At 33.2% G+C, this 19,632-nt stretch overlaps 3 protein-coding genes across 10 annotated transcripts in view; 1 reads left to right on the top strand and 2 right to left on the bottom strand.

The window, feature by feature from the left end:
- LOC126667840 (uncharacterized) overlaps positions 1–10,678 on the bottom strand; it is a 37,614-nt gene extending 26,936 nt beyond the window's left edge. For 3 of the 6 annotated variants that reach the window (XM_050360935.2, XM_050360933.2, XM_050360934.2), the window contains exons 1-21: positions 10,389–10,678; positions 9,711–9,792; positions 9,409–9,512; positions 8,938–9,033; positions 8,779–8,826; positions 8,249–8,299; positions 7,864–7,967; positions 7,541–7,658; positions 6,610–6,711; positions 6,283–6,483; positions 5,846–6,003; positions 5,360–5,518; positions 3,872–3,964; positions 3,407–3,758; positions 2,980–3,093; positions 2,527–2,622; positions 2,376–2,443; positions 1,280–1,400; positions 994–1,212; positions 313–540; positions 113–222 (exon numbers count right to left, since the gene is read on the bottom strand). In XM_050360935.2, coding sequence (XP_050216892.1) covers positions 113–222; positions 313–540; positions 994–1,212; positions 1,280–1,400; positions 2,376–2,443; positions 2,527–2,622; positions 2,980–3,093; positions 3,407–3,758; positions 3,872–3,964; positions 5,360–5,518; positions 5,846–6,003; positions 6,283–6,483; positions 6,610–6,711; positions 7,541–7,658; positions 7,864–7,967; positions 8,249–8,299; positions 8,779–8,826; positions 8,938–9,033; positions 9,409–9,512; positions 9,711–9,792; positions 10,389–10,403 — 2,639 coding nt within the window. In that variant the 5' untranslated portion in view covers positions 10,404–10,678. Of the gene's footprint in view, positions 1–112; positions 223–312; positions 541–993; positions 1,213–1,279; positions 1,401–2,375; positions 2,444–2,526; positions 2,623–2,979; positions 3,094–3,406; positions 3,759–3,871; positions 3,965–5,359; positions 5,519–5,845; positions 6,004–6,282; positions 6,484–6,609; positions 6,712–7,540; positions 7,659–7,863; positions 7,968–8,248; positions 8,300–8,778; positions 8,827–8,937; positions 9,036–9,323; positions 9,328–9,408; positions 9,513–9,710; positions 9,793–10,388 lie in introns of those variants that run through there. The other 3 variants (XM_050360931.2, XM_050360932.2, XM_056104783.1) reach the window with 2 other exon arrangements.
- Positions 10,679–10,813: 135 nt separating this feature from the next.
- LOC126668079 (uncharacterized) lies at positions 10,814–11,377 on the bottom strand. The gene has a single exon (XM_050361297.1). The coding sequence runs from the start codon at positions 11,375–11,377 to the stop codon at positions 10,814–10,816; it is 564 nt and encodes a 187-aa protein (XP_050217254.1).
- A 1,660-nt stretch (positions 11,378–13,037) lies between these two features.
- Positions 13,038–18,319, top strand: LOC126669789 (hydroxyproline O-galactosyltransferase GALT3). Of its 3 annotated transcripts, none has more exons than XR_007638565.2 (8): positions 13,038–13,291; positions 13,933–14,856; positions 15,166–15,401; positions 15,504–15,782; positions 16,715–16,843; positions 16,934–17,094; positions 17,726–17,833; positions 17,935–18,074. XR_007638565.2 is itself a non-coding variant. In XM_050363345.2 (8 exons), the coding sequence occupies exons 2-8, from the start codon at positions 14,007–14,009 to the stop codon at positions 18,139–18,141; spliced, it is 1,986 nt and encodes a 661-aa protein (XP_050219302.1). In that variant the 5' UTR covers positions 13,040–13,291; positions 13,933–14,006; the 3' UTR covers positions 18,142–18,319. The 3 variants fall into 3 exon arrangements, 2 of the variants coding, with proteins under 2 accessions (XP_050219302.1, XP_050219304.1); XM_050363345.2 differs by having other exon boundaries at positions 13,040–13,291; positions 16,934–17,110; positions 17,935–18,319; XM_050363347.2 differs by having other exon boundaries at positions 13,040–13,291; positions 13,861–14,856; positions 16,934–17,110; positions 17,935–18,319.
- The last annotated feature ends 1,313 nt before the right edge of the window (positions 18,320–19,632 follow it).

Raw genomic sequence — 19,632 nt, 5'->3', positions numbered from 1 at the left:
GTATAATGCAAAAGAAAAAAAACAGAATCATAAGTGGAAGACCCAGTATGGTTCAGATTTCAAAAATACAAGAACCAGAAGAAAATAGGAAGGATATGATTTAGAAACAAACCTCAAGTATCGCTGGTAGCTCTGCGACTTTTGAGATTCCATAGAATAAAGATACAACCCAGATAACACAAGAAAACAGGGCTGCCAAGCAGCCACAGAATTTCCAATCCCCTAAACCAAGAAATGGTGTGGTAAGAAATTCCACTCATAATCTTTGAATCTGCCCATTATTTCCCTAGAAAAGGTCACATGAGAATGTACCTTCCACACAAGGATTCTAGCTTCAGTAGCAATATCTGCAGAGCTCCAAGGGGCAAACTGAGTTTGAAAATTATCGACAGCTGACTGACCATAGTTTCCCATAGTATCATACAGCATGTTCAACAATTCCATAAATCTACAGTATCTTGCTGGCGAAAAGTGAATGCCAAGATTCGGAATTTGAATAGACATGCGAGTTGATGGGTACCTCGGATGTGGTACTTTGATCTTCAGTAAAAGCATTTATAAGTATCGCTACCACATGGTTTTATAATTTTTTAGATATACAGAAGTACAAGAGTGTCCAGAGAAGTGACTGAAGATACATTGACTAGCAGGTTTAATAATTTCAAGAATCTGGAATATCTGTTTGATAGTAAATAAATCAAAAACTTAGGGCCTTCAACAATCACTGTTTGATAGTTAGTAAATCAAACACTTAGGAACTTCAACATTATCTTAATCAATACTCGGTACTTAAACATCCAGGAGTATCTATAGGATACTTCGCTAAGTTCTTTCATTTGTAATAAGAATGTGTATTACTGTTGCTAATGCTACCACAAACTACCAGTCCACAACTTCTATAAATTAGAAAACACAATGTCTGCTAAAATCCAGGGAAAAAATCACATCCAGCAGTAAATCAGTGTTTGGAAAAAAAGTTAAATAAAATATTACCTGATCAACAATTACTGCCATTCCACACCTATCAATCAGAGAATAAAAATTGCCTTTTGTCTCAGGTATGCAAGATGTTGACTGACTACCGTTATTTTGTGCAGCCACTGTGGGGTTACGACAGTCAGAATTACAATCTGTAAAGAAAGCAGCAATATCTCTTCCAGAGATGTAGAAACGAGAATAAAAGCTCTGTCTTTGTTCATTGGCCTGACTTTCCTGCAACAAGACGTGTATTTTAAGAAAAGGAAAAAATTGTGCAAAAAGATCCCATTAACAAGCATACCGCAGTGTGTAAGGTAAAATGGCCGAAATCCAAAAGAAAATGCACATCACATTTCGGAGAGCCAGTTGTTCTTATTGGAACCCTCAGTTTCGGAGCATCCAAATCTATGTCCAGGGCAAATCTGATATACAAGGCACAGAAGCAAAAATAAATGGGAGAAAATAAATAAGAAATGAAATTCACCCATTGGCCGAGGTCAATCAGCAAATAATTAGAAAAATGATGTTTTGTAATCTCCCAGGTATGATTTAAACTATTTCGCATGTTCTCATTGATTCATCAACCGATTTTCCTTCAAAAGCCATCAATCAGAAGCAGCAGAAATGTGTGTAGTCAAACTAAGGGGACATGGGCGCACGTGTAGGGATGGCAATGGGGTGGGGATTCCCCGTTCCCCGTGGGGATCCGCCCCTAATGGGGCGGGGAATTCCCGCCAATTACCCCCATGGGTATGGGGATGGGAAAAAATCATTCCCCAATCACGGAGATGGGGAGGGGACGGGGAGTATAGTCCCCACCCCATGGGGATCCCCATCCCCGTCCCCATGGGGATCCCCATCCCCGTCCCCATGGGGACCCGATTTATATTTATGCATATTTATATTATATTATAAATTTTAGTATGTTATTTATAATGTTAAATAATTTACTTTAATTTTTTTATTAGTTTCTATTTAGTTATAAATATATATCGTTATAAAAGATAATAGTATTTTCTATAATTAATTTTTTTTAAATATCTTATGAAATTATTTATAAATTATATTTAATTGTACGGGGAATGGGGATCTTCATGGGGATGGAGAATCCATGGGGATGGGGACGGGGATGATTTTATCCCCATTAATTAAATGGAGACGGGGATGGGGATTCCCCATAGACACGGGGATGGGGATGGCTTCCCCGTCCCCACCCCGCCCTATTGCCATCCCTACGCACGTGAGGAACTCCCAGTAGACTGGTTCCAATAACTTTCAGACCAGATTTTGACGACCTCTTATCTAACTTGCCCAAATCTCCACAACTTCTATTAACACTAAATAAACATCTAAAACATTGTAATTCCTTACATAAAGAAAATAGAGCCAATAATTACCTTCTCTGTTCCTCTAATACCATCTGAAATTGCTCTTGTGCTCTACGAGTCACTTTTTCAATCTTCATCTGCTCTTGTCAATGATAAAATTATATAGCAATTTGATATTAATATAGTGCCCATCCCAAACATAAATGTATTGAGATCATACCTGCAAAGCATTCGCAGTTTCTAACGCAACTGTAGGGCTAACTGCATTACTTCTCTTCACGAACTCAAAAAAGTGATCAAAACTTTCCATAAAAACCTGTGACCATATAATAAGTGAGGATGCTTCACAAGAAAAGTAGATATGAGAAAAAAATGATAAAACAAGCAAATGGTAAAATGCATTTTCTAACATTTAGATAAAGCGTGAAGAAATGATGCAGAGGACATAATTATGAATAATAAACTAGTGAAACCTTGCAAGTGTACATAAACAACAAATTTTCTCACTTTAACGTGCCTCTAATCCTCCATTAAAAATTGTTCAAAACTACTAGATAAGCAGGACGTAAGTCTAACATAAGCAAAATCGGTAGCACAATTAACTAGAGTGTGCAGCTTGATACAGGAATATACCACTCCACTAAACATCTCACCCCAAGATAAAGAAACTCACAGTAATATGGCAAGGAGAAATAGTTGCCGACAACCTCCAGTCAACGTTCTCCCCAACTGGTGATTGTACAAAACTAGCTGATAATGCATTCACCTTTTGCTCACTGGACACGCTCTGAGAAATATATTGCAAATTCATATGAATCAACTAAAATAAGTCTAATGCAAAACAAAAAGTCAGTGCCTTGTGGAAAACATAATATGACGGACAACATGAGAAAGTGCCGGTCAAAACATAAAATGAGTTTATAAAAATTCAATATTCAGGTCAACGGAAAAAAAAGCGCATGTCAAACATAAGATGAGTTTACAAAAGGAAAAAAGAACATGATATTTTGAAATATCCATTCAAGTCCAAAAACCTCTTAATTGTAACTCAATTTCTTGATACAAAATGCATGACAACCTTGACATTGCAGCCAACAAACCTGAGCAAGTGAACCTCCAGGTGCTGATAAACCATAGAACTTCAACAAAATGTCATAATGGGTACTGCGGTTTTTAAACTTCGTTGACACAAAAAGTTCCTCAAATCTACCACAAAAAATCTCAGTCTGATTTATGTCGATGATCCTGGCTGCAGCCTGCCTGATGGATACAGTCACCAAATACTGAATCATATTCTGCATGTCCTTTCCTATGTGTGGCACTGACTCCTCATCTGGCTGGTAACTTAGTAAATTATTGATTGCCTGCCATTCTTCTTTAGTGAGTCTTTCTTCTGTTAACGGTGATCCCTCGGGAACAGCCACATTACTTGAATCTTCAGAGTTTGTGTGCCTAAAAGGTGAAATATAGATCAACATGAATTAAACCCACAAACTATTTCTTGAAAACTTGAAAGATATCAAAGTAGATGACCAATCAGCAAAGAGGAAACTATTCCAACCCACCAACTAAATGAAAACCAGCTATTCTTTTTAAGCCTCCTCTGTTCAGCAGCTTCTTTCGTTTTTACAGATTCAACCTTAGCATGTGCAAGTAACCTGTAGGAAAACATCAGAGACAAAAATATCAGCATAAAGATGCAATGATAATGTAACCAAATATGATTACATTAGAAACAAAACATCCAAAATTAACAGCAGATGAAATCAAAAATTGATCAAAAACTATACTATTGGCCATCACTAATTAATAAAGAGGAATTACACTATTTACCAAAAAAAATGAAAATAATTACAAAACTACATATTGACTTTTTTCATTTATAAAAATCTTAGTTGATTTAAAAATAATTACAAAACTACCAAAAAATAAAAAATAATTACAAACATACGGTGTATATTGTTGGTATAATGTCACTATACTAATAAACTAACATTATATCAACATTATACCAACATTATGCATACTGAGATTTTATTTATATTAAATAAAAAATTATCAAAATTATATCAAATCGTATATTAAAAATTAAATTAATAATATACCAAATTACACCAACAGTATACCAAGAGTATACACATCAAAATATACTGAAATTTTACTATTAGATAAAAATTACACCAACATTACACCACAGCGTATACTGAAAATTAAACTAGCAATATACTAAAATTATACCAACAATATACAAATTCTCTAGTTCATTACCAACTATAGTGAAAAATACATATAAAAAAAATATACATGTTATCAACTAGAAAATATATATAAAAATTATTGTCGATATTACCGAAAATATACTGAAATTATACCAATAATAAACCAAATACTATTTTTAAATTCTCTGATTTATAGTTTTAATATTACCGAAATTATACCATAATTATACCAATATTATTCACATCGTACTTTTGTAAATAATTTTCATTTTTTGATAGTTTTGTAATTAATTTTAAATTAGTCGATATTTTTGTAAATAAAAAAAATTTACAGGTACTTTTGTAAATATTTTTAAAATTTTAGGTAGTTTTGTCATCATCCCATTTTTAAAAGCATTAAACCTGGTGCAATCGACCTTAAATAGCATCTGATAATTTTTTAAGACAGACAATCTAGATGACAACTATGGTCACTCTAGGTTTAAAAAAAAAAGATAAAGGAACAGCCAAGTTGTACTAATGTTTGTGAGTTTTCTCAAACCACCACAAAAGACCATGCGCTCGTGTTGTCTGATCTAGCCTACACAGCTCCACTACCACTCCACCTCATAAGAAATGCTATTAACACCTAATAAGTGTGCAATGTGCAATGGGCAATGTGCATGGTATATGTATTTGTAGGTGCATGTTTGCATGTGCTTCTATAAGGAAGAGAAAGAGAGAACTTTATACAAGAAAGTCCATCATAACCTGCTTTTTAAAATCTTGATAAGTACATCAGGCATTTCAAAACACTAGCAATTGATTTGTTTGAAATCATCAACAAGTTCCTACCTCCACAGAAGAACAACTTTGGAATCCAGATCTTTCTCCATTTCTCTAAGCTCTGATATGTAGGCAGAAGATGACTGTTGTAGTGAACTAGCATACAGCTGGACATAACGGCGACGGAGATGACAAAGGTGTTGTATTCGATCCCATGACAACCGGTAGCTGAAGCAAGACAAAGATGCAAAAACATTTCGACTTCAGAAATTTATTAAATATACTGATACTACATGCTTTATTACAGTGAAATGAGAAGAACACAGCTTCAACCAGCTTTCTCCCAAAATACAAAATAGTCAGATCAGATATGCATATCTGAAGCACAGATTTTCCAGCTTGAATTCGTGGTTAAATGGTTAAAAAAGCGTCTTATATGCATATAAATGTAAAAACTAACCATACAGAAAATGGAAAAAATGCAGAATGTTCAGCATATTCATTAATAAAGGTATTTAAGAAGCACCCAACATCATGTGTTCTAAACATCTATACCACATTTTCTTCTGCTGCAGGACAGCTTGAGCAGCATAACGCCACCATATATGAGGACCTCCTGAAACAGGCATATCGGGTCTTAAATGAGAAATTTCAATATACGTCTTGTATCTTGAAACAACTTCCAGAAGTTTTATCCAGTCATGATACTGTGTCTGAAAAAACAAGCAGCATTAAGTTAAGCACGCCAGTACATTGCATAGGGTAAAAAGGAAAGTATTTCAAAGTTAAAAGTTCTAACTGCTAATCTTTGTAACAACAAAGAGAAAGAGACTAGAGAGACTAGATAAGGAGAGGGGGAGAGAATAATGAAAGGCAGTGGCCAAAAGTCAGAGGTAATACAGTAAGAAATGGTGACACAAATTTATCGTGCTACCAGAAAATGCAGAAATAGATGATCTAAAGCAAAATAAAGAAATAAGAAAAAATTGCACCTCTTTAATTGTTAACGAGACATCAGTTAAAACAAGAGAAGCCTTCTCAAATGGAGTTTCTGGATCAACTCTTTCTTGTTTTCCAAGACGATGATATTTGAGGACTCCATTGATTGGAGAAAGTAAGTAGCTACGGTTCACAGCCCATTTAGACACCACATCACAGCCAACAGACGGTTCATTTATACCATCTTCGAATATCTAATGGATCAATCCAGATGAGAAGAAAAATCAAAAACACTATTCAAGGTTGATTGATCATTCGAAGGAAAAGTAAGTAACTACTAAAAAGGAAGGAGGCTAAAAATGCCATGTGTAGCTACCAACCTCAATCCATTCCTTGGGACTGAGATCTTCCCATCTCTTATCTATCTTCCAGGGAAGGCTGTTAGAATCATGATAAACAGCAAGTCTCTCAAGTTGCAATGACTGGTCCAAGGAAATAAATGCATTAGCAGAAATAATTTTTATGTCATTAAAAAATTGATGTCATTAGGATGATTAAGCAAATAAACAAGCAGCCACTAAAAAAAATGAACCAGGAACTCCAAATAGTAAAGCATATGAGAATGGTCCTTTTTTTCCTTATGTAACAACCACCTCTTTGGTAACAATATCTAAAGTTTCTTTCCTACCAAATTCCAGGAATTAAGAATGATGCCAAGAATAAAGTACTAAAATCCTCTAAAGCCTTAATCTGAAAGTATGAAAAATTGGATTTATAATTCCTTACCTCTATCTGGCCCAACTGTAGCCAGATCCTACATAAGACAGAAGAAAGCAACTATGGCAAAACATTATAGACCATTACAGCAATCCAACTCCTCATGACCTCACCTTCTCCTAAGTCATGCTTAGACAGCTAATGACGTATAAAGCAAATGCATATGCTCTATTGCTTCATTTTTCCACAAAATGTAAAAAAACATCCATGTAATTCACCAATAATCATCCTCATAACACAAAGATGGATTGATAAAAGCAAGTTGATATGTCTGTTGGGTCATAAACAAAACATCCAACATAACCCATCCCCACTGCAAGAAACAAGATTTGTGTGTATGTTTGTGTACCAGTATGCCATAAACTGAAAGTTTTTGAACTCACGCGCTGCAACAAGATTGAATTGAGTATTATTTAAGTTCACATTTCATATATCTTGCTTCCCAGTTAACCAAAACAGGGAAGAAAAGGTAGGTCTCTTCTTTATAACTATACATTTCACTAGAAAACTCAAAAAATAAAAAAGTGGACTAACCTTCCGCAACCTATCAAGAGCACCACTGGTATCAAATGTTTCATTCCCCTGCTCATCCATTGTAACAGCTGCCAATTTAGCCAAGGTACCACCACAACAAAATGGATGCCCTGGATTACTGCATAACCATTTGCAGATTCTTAATAGAAACACAGAGAATATCAAAGGCAATATATAAATTGACTCTTCCATAAGTCCCAGTAAAAGAAATACCCATACGAGATGTATTTGAATGCAAACACCAGACGACCAAAAACAGGTTGTGGCATAAATGAAGAGAGAAGGAGAGAAAATTAGTCAGTTTAAAAAAGAACAGAACCAACCTGACTGCATCCTCAAGTCTGACATGCACATTGCTAATTGAAATCTTAAGATTTCCGATTATAGTGGCGATTAAAGAACCTAGCCATGAATTTCCAGCAGAAGACTGCAAAAGGATCAGATATTAGGTGCAGTCCTTAACTATGCTAATTATTAACACGAGATTATGTGTCTAATCAGATCAACAGAGATATGAGGTAACCAACTAACCATACAAAGACATTGGCAAGGTCTATATTGTTTCGAAAAAATAATCTCAATAAAGCTCACACTGACACGGAAATTAGCAACAAACATTGCAGAAAATACCAGTGAAAAGTAATGGGAATAATAGTTCAAACAACTGTGATGCATGAGGAAGAGTAGCATTAAAAATAAAGAGCATACATTTCCCAACTTTGACCTAGATATTGCTTCAAGGATTGCAGATTCCGCTTCCTGCACAAACAAGTATTAATACAAGGTCATCAAAAGGGAAAAGGGAATCTCCAGATTCTATTGCTCTATGCAACATAAAGAAGGCTAAGATTAACAGAATATAGACACACAAAGAACATGCCAATAATGGAGAATTGAAAACATGACAAATTGTTAGAATTCACACTGTACGTGAACCCAAAAACAAAAATCAGAATATGCATAAATAAAAATCTCATAAGATAAAAGATTAGTGGCACTCTATGGAAGATGACGAATTACATTTATGTCACTTAAATACACTGGAAACAGAATGTAAACCAACAAGCAATAATCAAAATAATAAAGATGACTACTCATAAGAATCCTCATACAGCTATAGTATATAAAGCTTTAGCAGTTAGTTCAACGATAAACATTAAGAAAAAAATACAAAACAGGTATCCATATATTTATGCTTCTTAAATTAACATTTAAAATGCATTCGCACAAAGTTTTACCTCAATCTGTTGAACTTTGGTTTCAAGAAGTTTTATCCTGTCCTCCTCCTGCAGTAAGTCATGCAAAAGCAAATGTCAGAATCGAAAAAGAAATAAAAAGTATTATGGTTAAACAAAACAAATATAAGAATCAAAAAAAGAAAAGAATCACCACCATACATTAAGAGTCCGGCCATCAGAAGCAGGATGAGCAAGAATGAAAACACGATCAATGTGAACAATCACAGGTTCTTTACCTAAACTTTTCCATGGAACCTATCAGTTCATAAGATTAAAAATGAGATCAATAGAATCAGTAATCAGACATAATTATCTACAAGAAAAGCATATCAAAAAGCTTAGACTCGCAATTATTATTCAGTTATATATTCAAGGTCTCTAAAATAATTCAACGCAATAGAGAAAATCCATTGGCCTCCACTGAATTAGACATGTCATAGTGAAAGTTGATAAAAGGAACAGTTCTTCAACAGCAATAAGAATTCTCGTTAAAAATAAAATGCACACGAGCTCAGACATAATCAAAAGGTACAAAGAGCTCGAATTTAATGTTATAATAATAGAACCATAATGAATGATGCAGGAGTAAGATGATCAGGCTATGGACCATAAGTTCAAAACATTAGCTACCTTTAATGTTATAGTACCAACAAAACCAGCTTTTACAGTAACAGGAAGTTTCAGAGCATTTAGTGCTTCCGCCTTCAATCTCAAATCTTTGAGGACAACGTCACCTGCAAAGAGTAGAAGGATGCACTTAGAATGACTAAAAACAGGAGAAAGAGAAATTGGCTACCATGAAGAGATAATTTTGCAAAAAGAAAATCTACTAAAGCATGTCAAAGAAAAAGTAACTTTGAAACAAACAAGCGCATTGTCTAAGATATAGTAACTTGAAACAAACAAACGCATTGAAAATTCATAGAACGGACCTTTCCAGACACTGATCCTTAATGCCTCTACTGAGAGTCCATGGACATATTCACCCAAGTATCTTCGAAGCAAATGCAACACCTACAAAGAAGAGAACATCAATATTCAGTAACAACTTCATCCGCATATTTCTTTGAAGCACAATTTACATCAATCAAAATAGACCACCATACACACACTTATAAACCTAATTTCCCGTGCCTATTTCTAATAAATGGTCAAAGTTCCAGTCCTCGTTTCTTTTAGTTACAAAACTGAAGCAATGTTAATTTGCTTGGCTATAAGAGATCAGAATTTATATCTCAGAATCAGTTCTAAATTTCTAATTCTACTCTTAACTAAATTTACAAAAATAACATCAGAACATATATAAGTAAGCTCGCTAAACACTGAATTAGGCTGCTCTATATAATCTAAACATAATCATTAACAGTGAATTAGACTGCTCTATATAATCTAAACATAATCATTAACACTGAATTAGACTGCTCTACATAATCTAAACATTATCATTCCTTCATTCAAAATAAAAATCAGTACAAATATCAAAAATGCATCTAGAAATCAACCAGCACAAATAATACACCTCATGAAACCACTCGAATTTAAAACATCTTAGTAGAGTTTAAATTACATAAATGATTAAATAAAAGGAAAAATAAGTGAAGAAAACACACATGAGCTTCGAACATGGTGATTGATCAAGTATAAACCGGAGACGGAAATCAAGTGGATGATCGGCGTAGAGGTAGCGGCATTGAAGAGTATGAAACGGAGAGCTGAAGAAATGAAGTTAGGGTTTGGTACTGTGGTGTTTGTTCGGATCGATTTGTGAAAGAGGCCAACAGAAGCGGGCGGTTTGAAGAAACGAAAACGATGACAGAATGGGAAGAAGAAAAACAAAATGTTTTAGCGTGGACAATAATTACGTAAATGTGCTTGTTTCATGTGTGACACCTTTGCCTCTCCTTTTTTATTTTCCTCTTTTTATTAGCGCCATATTGTTTTTATTTTATTTTTTAAACCGTTGCTTAGTCTTTTTTTTTTTTTTTGTCAAAGGCTAAATATCAAAAGTGTAAAGAGTACAAGATTAAATGGCACCTCAACAATTTTGAGTGAGCCATTCTAAAACAGAATGATGAGAACTGCAAAAGCAGTCATCGACCAGGGCTTTTTTAGCCACCAAATGGGCTACCCAATTACATTTGCGGTTAACATATTGAAACCTAATTTCCGTTAACCGGGAAACTAAGCTTAGTATGTCTTCCAATACTACTCCGGCATCTCTATCAGTGCTAGAGGAGGAATTGACGGCATTAATGAGAACCTGACAGTCTCCTTCAAAGATTAGTCGACTCTCTGTAATAGACAACACCTCCTCCATTGATGTCCGAAGCGCCAATGCTTCTATAACCATAAGTTCAATTATGCCCATAAAACGTCGAGCCCCAGCCAAGATAAAATTACCTGCAAAATCACTAACCACAAAACCAATAGCACCTGTCCGTAGGTTCATATCAATAGCACCATCAAAATTAATTTTATGAAATCCTATCGGTGGAGGTACCCATACAGGTGGATTAGTTTGCACAGTTGAGCGAGTACTCAACATGCCATCCAAATTATTAGTCTGACCAACAAAATTCTTACAACAATAATTTTGCATTTAATAGTTACCAAATTGATATTCAATTTTGAGTATTAGAAAAAATTGATATTATAATTATTATTTAAATGAGATATACTCCTTTCGGTATAAATAATATTTATCATTTTAAAAACTAATTGCTCTATTATTATAATATCAAATAAAATTTATTTACTTTTTTTCAAATTTACCTATTATATTTTATTGAAAAAATATAATAACATAAATTTTAAAAATGAGTATCGGCATATTAAATTCCGATGTTTTGTGTTTATAGCGATTTAATTACAAAACAAATTTTAGTATTTTCTATTTCACATTTTGTAGTCCAAATCCATTTTTCGATAGTTTTCAAACATACATGGCAGACTGGAGAGACATGTTGGTCAAAGAAAAAAGGAGGTCCTGATTTTGGGACGGAGCGGAGGTAAATAGATAGACAGACAAACAAAGCAAAAGAGGCGGATTTCCTTGATTAAACAATATTTTTTCGCGAGTCTAGCTTTTTACAAAAAAAATCCCTTCACAATGTGCCAACCCAGTTCCCCCTTTAGGAAGAAAATGGGGATATAATCTAGGGCAAAAAAATATAGAGCATACGATGATGTCGTTGGGGATCAACAATTACATATTTCTTTTGATTAATTCCTTTATAATGGAATTAGGGTACATAGAGTCGGTTTGTTAATTAGGATGGAGCATTCACGAGCATCAACTAAGTGAGATTCATGGTTGGATTGTTAAAACATCCAACTCATAATTGGCATGAAGGAAATCGGTTGTGTAAGAAGCAACTCTTCTATTTTAGCATATTAAATCCTAATATTTTAATGTTTGATCAAATTTCAAATAAAATATTAACCTTTCGCACGTATGCACTATGCAGCTTAAAAATTATTAAACTGATTCAAATTAGTCTTTTTATCAAAAAAATCTTATTCTTCCATTACATTTTAAATATATATGAATGATTAAAAATTTATATTGAAATATGGAGATAATTTATTTAAAGATAATTATATATATATATATATATATTTATTAAGAGTAAATAAAAAATTTAAGATGATGGTTTCTATTTTTTAAAATATATTCTCTAAAACAATATCATCAAAGATGCTCTTATAAAATTCAGATTGAGTTTCTTATTTATTCATAACATCATAGTATACATAAATTTTTTAAAGTGTAAACAAATTATCAAGAATTTAATTATCTAACTTTATTTTCACAATTTTTTACAACAAATATATTTTAAAATTATGTTAAATGATGTATTTTAAAGTTTTGATTGTATTAAATTTTAATTTTTTTCAAATAGTAAAATATTGTTAGTGCTTGATAAAACAAAAAAAATTGAAGAATTAATTGGTTGAATATCCATTATTTATTTTTCATCATCCAATTGGCAATTTAACTTATAAGTACATTCATAAGATTTCGATTTGGAATCTCGGTAGAGACAAGTGGTTAAAGCCAATTTAATATCTAACTATTAACTATTGACTACTAACAACTGATATAATTAGATTCTACTTACGAAAAAATAAATTTTAACATGTTTTACAATTAGAATATTTTTGAAATATATATTTTCTTGAAATCATTTTTAAATATGTTTAGTTGATGTTTACTTGATATTTAAGCATTTTTATGACATTTACCCAAACAACCCAAAATATAACCGCCGCATGCATCTCAACTCTTAAATTTCAAGCCCAAAACCCGGCGACCCAAGTTGACTTCAGTAATCATTTATCTTTCCGACAAGAGTATCATCAGTTCTGTTTAGGTGGTCTCTGGAAACGATTTGAGCTTTAACTGAGTTTTCTATTTTACAGTGTCCAAGCTTCCATATCTCTATTGTAAACAGCTCGAAGATCCACAGTTCAACGCTACCGGCCTTGAAAACCCATTTTTACTTCTCTACGGGTCAGTTATACTTCGTTACTTGTTATTTTGCTTTCTCATTCTCTTTTCTGCCACTGTTCTTCAAAATCAGTAATCTATATAATTTGCTTAGTTTATAAAGATATATCTCTTGTACAAGCTTGGAATTTAAGTGAACCGAGATTCTAAGTGGAGAACTTGATAGGCTTGAGCTTTTTTAGCTGTAGAAGATTTAGGTGTGTAAACAAGCTGGGCTACTCGTGAGATTGTTGAGATTGACTAGAAGAAAACTCAAAATTGACTAAAAAAATTTAAATCGAGCTCGAGCTACTCCAGTTTTATCTCGAGCTGACCTCAAGTACGAGGTAGAGATTATATATGATAATCTTTTTAAAATTATTTTGTTTCTTTGTTGAACTTGAGCTTACTTTACTGGAGTTTGAGTAGTTTGGAAGTGGTACGAGCTAGTTAAACCCCTAGAAAGATTTAGTGAATTATAATTCTGTTTAATAGTGATTAAATTATATGCTTAAGAAATTTGATAGTTTATGACTCTTTATGTGATGCTTTACTAGAGTTGAGTTCTTTTGTGTCCTTTTGTTTTTATGTAGATTACAAAGTTCAATCGGATATAACATTCTCCTGGTTGTTTTTAAGATCGATTGAGTTAATGGTTCTTGCAGATTAAAAGATGTACTAATAGAGTTAAACAAGTCAAGAACCAGACTCAGTTACTCTTGTTTTATATAGCTGGCACATGGAAAAATCTGATAATGTAGGATGTGCGAGAATAAAAACGTTCAAGATAATCTTATCTCTGTTTCGATCGAAGAAATGGTCAGGCGGCATTTTGAGTATAGCCTTCACTATAATCTTGATCATTAGTTATAGCCTGATGGGAAAACAGCCACAGGAAAAGCAGTCAGCTTATGATTTTTTCAGAAATCATCCGAGCAATACTTCAAATGTGAAAAACACCCATCAAGTTATAGCTTCTCGGGTGGAAGTAAAGAACGCAACAAAATCATCAAAGCGACCGCATTTTATTAATGTCAAAGGACTTGATGACCTGTATGCTCCAGCAAATATTTCCAAGGAAGAGTCAAATGCATTACTTGTATGGGCTCAGATGCGTTTGCTATTATCGAGATCGGATGCTTTGGCTAAAACAGCTCAAGGATTAAAAGAAGCTTCCATCGCATGGAAAGAATTATTGTCTGTTATTGCGGAAGCCAAAGTGGTCAAGTCTAGCATCTCTAACAAATCAGAAGATAAAATCTGTCCTTACTCTGTAAATACCATTGACAGGACAACATCAAGAAATGGAACAATTCTTGAGGTCCCTTGCGGTCTAATTGAAGATTCCTCCATTACAATCGTTGGCATTCCAAATGAGCACAACGGAAGCTTTGCAATTGAACTTCAAAGCTCCCAGCTTATGGGAGAGGAAAACCCTCCTATTATTTTGCATTACGAAGTGAGCTTGCCTGGAGACAATATGACAGAGGAGCCTTTTATTATTCAAAATACATGGTCACATGAACATCACTGGGGCAAAGAGGAAAGGTGCCCAGCTCATGGATCTGCTAGCAACCCAACATCAGAAGGTAGGAGCTATTGAAATTCTCAGATACACTAATACACTGCACTAAATCACAATAGTATATCTAGCATCACTTTACCCCATAACTGTAATTGTCAAAAGAGCTGCATAGTGTGATCTTGTATGGAGGACAAGAAGTTACACCATTTTTTGCTTCTTGCTATAGGAATTGTATGATACATCGGAACTTACTTCTAGTATAGTTAATCTTACATCTTATATTATGTTTTTTTCCCACTCTTTTTTCTGCCTTGAAGGGATAAGGGGAAAGGTTCTTTAAATTGATAATTTAACCTATTAGTTGATGACGCAGTTGATGGACTCGTTCTTTGCAATGAACAAATTGTCCGAAGCACTATGGATGGGCATCCCAATGGGAGTCATCCTGGTAGTGACATACAAGCTAATGTTTCTCAAGGAAATGCTCATGCAAGCCCTAATTTTCCATTTGCTGAGGGAAACCCTTTCACTGCTACATTGTGGGTTGGTTCGGAGGGATTCCACATGACTGTAAATGGAAGGCATGAAACCTCTTTTGCATTCAGAGAGGTAAGGTATGAATTAATCATCAATTATGAATCTTCACAAAAAGCTATTACTATTTGAAAGACTTTATGGTTTGATAAGACTAAACATTCTACATTTTGTCAGAAATTTGAACCATGGGCTGTAAGCGGATTCAAAATAAATGGTGGGTTGAACATCTTATCTGCCTTGGCCAGAGGGTTACCTGTCTCTGAAGATCATGATTTAGTTGTTGATGCTGAGCTTCTCAAAGCTCCTGTGTTGAAAAGGAAAAGACTGACTATGTTGGTTGGGATTTTCTCCACTGGAAATAATTTCGAGCGCCGTATGGCACTAAGGAGGTCTTGGATGCAATATGAAGCTGTACGCAAAGGAGATGTAGCTGTCCGTTTTTTCATTGGCCTTGTAAGTGATAGCTTGTTGGTTAAGACTTGTCTAGACATTTTTATACTCTTCTAACTGCGGCAAGTTAAATTTTTACATATAGTAAGTTTTTACTTGTGAATATTTCTATTGTCTGAAATCCTTCATAAAGTATAATATAACTGAGACAGAAGAATGAAGATAAGTATTTCAGTAGTGTCTTGGCATGTTTAGTGAAGAACTTTAGCTTTCATAATGCGATTTTTACTAAAGAAGGAAACCCGTGTTAAGGCCTTGTAGTAGCAATAGCTGAATCTTCCCTAACAGAGAGTAAACTGAGAGAATGCAACAATAGTTCTATCTTGACTCAACTTTGGTGAAACTTTAATTCATTTAAACTAATTACACTGAGCTTTATATTATGTGGCTTGCATCAGGGCATTGTGAAATAGTCCATGAAATTAAAATTAATCATTATAAAATGACATGCATTTTGTGCTCCATTAATGTGCTATACTGTTAGTTCTAGGAGTGAGCAAACGGTCGATTAAACCGAAATCGACCGAATTAACATATCTATTTTGGTTAAGTTTGGTTAAAGGTTTTGACTAACTCGGTTAGGTTCAGTTTAATTACTTTTTTTTTTGCTCGGTTACAATTTTAAAAATTTGGTTAACCAAATTATCCGAGTTTTTTTGTTTATTTTTAATTATTATTGTCTATATTTGTTCAGTTTAACCAAATTAACTTTGATTTTGTATCTTTAGGTTTCAGTTAATTTGGTAAAATCGGTTCCGGTTAAATTACTAATACAGTCTGCGTAGATAAATAAATTAAGTAATTTGGTCAATTTGGTTTTAGTTACATCGGTTGGTTTCTAACCGAACCGATCGTTTGCTCACCCCTTGTTAATGTATGTCATTCTGGTAGTTGCAAATTCCTTGATCTAATTTGGTATTTTTGCATGCCTCCAGCACAAAAACAGTCAAGTCAATTTTGAGCTATGGAAAGAAGCTCAAGCATATGGAGATGTGCAACTGATGCCTTTTGTTGATTATTACAGTCTGATTAGTTTGAAAACAATTGCAATCTGTATCATGGGGGTAATGCTTTAAATATAATATATTTTAACCATTTGTTTGATCCTCATTTAATTAAATTATTTTGCTTATCTTTGTTATTTCTATTTGCAGACAAAAATTCTCCCTGCTAAGTATATCATGAAAACAGACGATGATGCTTTTGTTAGAATTGATGAAGTTCTTTCTAGTCTGAAAGAGAAGTCATCTAATGCTCTCTTGTATGGACTTATAGCCTATGACTCAACTCCACACAGGGATAAGGACAGCAAATGGTATGTCAGTGAAAAGGTAACCATATTCCTTCCAAGCTAAATAGTTGTCAAAAATTGCTCTCTTGTACATGATATGTTCTTTTGCCAACTAGCACGAGGGTGTGCATCGGTCAGTTCAGAACTGAACTATTCTATTTTTTTTAACGAAACCATAAGCGATATAATCAAATTATAACCCAACCAAATTAGTGTGTTCTGTTTTGTCGGTTATTCGGTTTTCATTAACATTAATTATTAGAAAACAAAAAAAAATGTCATAAATTAAATTTAGGGTTAAGTGTTGGTAATGTAAAAGTTGAGGGGAGAAATTGATATTCAAATCTTTTAGAAAATTACAAGAATATTTTGAACTTCAAAAAAATTTCAAAGATAAACATTGTATACTTATAAACCAAAACGGTGTCGTTTCTATTATTTCTGTTGGTGTTTCCAAAATTTTGAATTCGAAAACATATGTGAACCGAATTAACCAAAAGTTAATAATTTATAACCACAACCTAACTAAATTAATCAAAAATTGAATCAAACTAAAATTCCGGTTTGATTCGTTCGGTTAATTCGGTTATTTTCCGAATACAGCACACCCCTAACTAGCACAGCATTTTTACTTTCCGAGCATGCCTCTGTGCAGGAATGGCCGCATTCTTCATATCCACCATGGGCGCATGGCCCCGGATATGTAATCTCTCGAGATATTGCGAAATTCATAGTTCGCAGCCACCAAGAAGGAAATCTCAAGGTAATGCCACTCCTTTAACGAAACAAAATATCCAAAAAAGCACGTCTCGTCTGATTGATAACCGGTCTGTTTGTCTTCATTAACAAACTGTTTTTGTCCAGTTATTTAAACTAGAAGATGTTGCAATGGGCATATGGATTGAAGAATTCAAGAAAAGTGGTCAAGAAGTGAATTACATGAGCGATGATAGGTTTTACAATGCTGGATGTGAATCAAATTATATACTTGCCCATTACCAAAATCCTAGATTGGTATTATGCCTTTGGGAGAAGTTGCAGAGCGAGCACCAAGCTGTTTGTTGTGAGTAGAAAATTGAAGATTACTTCAAATTTTCACAGCTTTTTATAATTGGCCACATGTTTTGGCTCCTCACATTGATGCATTACCATTTGTTTTGCTCGTTGATGTAAATAAAACTTCAATCGGCAAAAGGTCAACTCGGTTTCTAAACTTGTGATTTGAAATTAAATAACTCACTTTCAATTATTTTAATCAATTAAAAATAATACTCCCAGTCAATTAAGGATAACCTTTTCTATTTTTAGGCCAATAAAGTATGAAATTGGTCATCTTGGTCTTTGAATTTGTTTATATTGTACAATTTTGCTCCTAATTGACCTAAAAATATATAGTATTATCTTTAATTGATTAAAATAGTTGTACTGTGACTCACAAATTAAGAAACCAGGTTGACTCTTTGTTCAAATTTCAATACATCTAACTAATTTTATGAATTTTAAGTTGGATTGTTTCCCTTTGTGAATATAATGCTTGTTTTGGTTGAAAACCCAATTCTAGGCCTGAAACGTCAAAATTTCAGTTAATATGGTATTTCATCCGCAATTCACTTTGAATTTTTTTCTTTCATTGCGGTATTTCTATTTCAATTCGTAGTTATCATTTACTATAATATAATTTTATAATAGTAAAATATATATTTTTAATAAACTAGTTTTTTTGGCCACGTGCTACGCACGTTAACTATCTATATGACCCGTTATTTAAAATTATAATTATATATTTTTTTAATAATATATTATTATTTCAATTTTATTAGACTTGTGTTTTTTTTATTTTTTTGTTTAATTATTTAATAAAATTTTAATTTCTTTTATTGATAATGTTAAAAAGTTAGAATTAAGCAATAGATTTAATTTTTGATATACTTGTTATTAAAAAATGATAATATGATTGAAGCAAATTTATATTATTTTTATAGTAAATAACTAATAAATATAAAATATAGCAAAGCTTTAACACAAATATTATAATATAATTATTTAATGTAATAAAACTCGTCATATTCTTTTATATATAGTAATATATTTGTGCAATTCCTTTTAGAATTAGGAATTTAACACATAATGGTAGTTGTTGGCTTGTTGCAGAATTCCTTTCAGGATTAAGAATTTAATACATAATGGTATCTACTGCGATAATTATTTTTAATATGTTTCCTTCATGAATTAGGAATGTCTTTCTATTTGCTAAGCACAAATATTCTTATATGTCACAATTATGAATATCAACTTGGATAAAATATGTAGAAGGTATTTGTGTCCGTGAATGAAAGTGTTCCCCCTGCAAATACACTTTTATATTCATTACATATATATATATATATATATATATATATATATATTATAGATCTTGCCGAGGTGAACACCGTAAATTAACTTATCATGGCATGGTAGAATATAGAAGTCCACATTCTTTTATTTTTTGCATAAATATAAAAATTCTCTACACATTTTTTTATTTTATTTTTCAACGTGCGCTGCGCGTGGTATATGAGTTTT

Source organism: Mercurialis annua, linkage group LG2, assembly GCF_937616625.2.
Source record: "Mercurialis annua linkage group LG2, ddMerAnnu1.2, whole genome shotgun sequence".
NCBI classification, from domain to species: Eukaryota; Viridiplantae; Streptophyta; class Magnoliopsida; order Malpighiales; family Euphorbiaceae; genus Mercurialis; species Mercurialis annua.
Note: the sequence above shows the minus strand (reverse complement) of the source record. Positions and strands in the feature narration are given on the sequence as shown.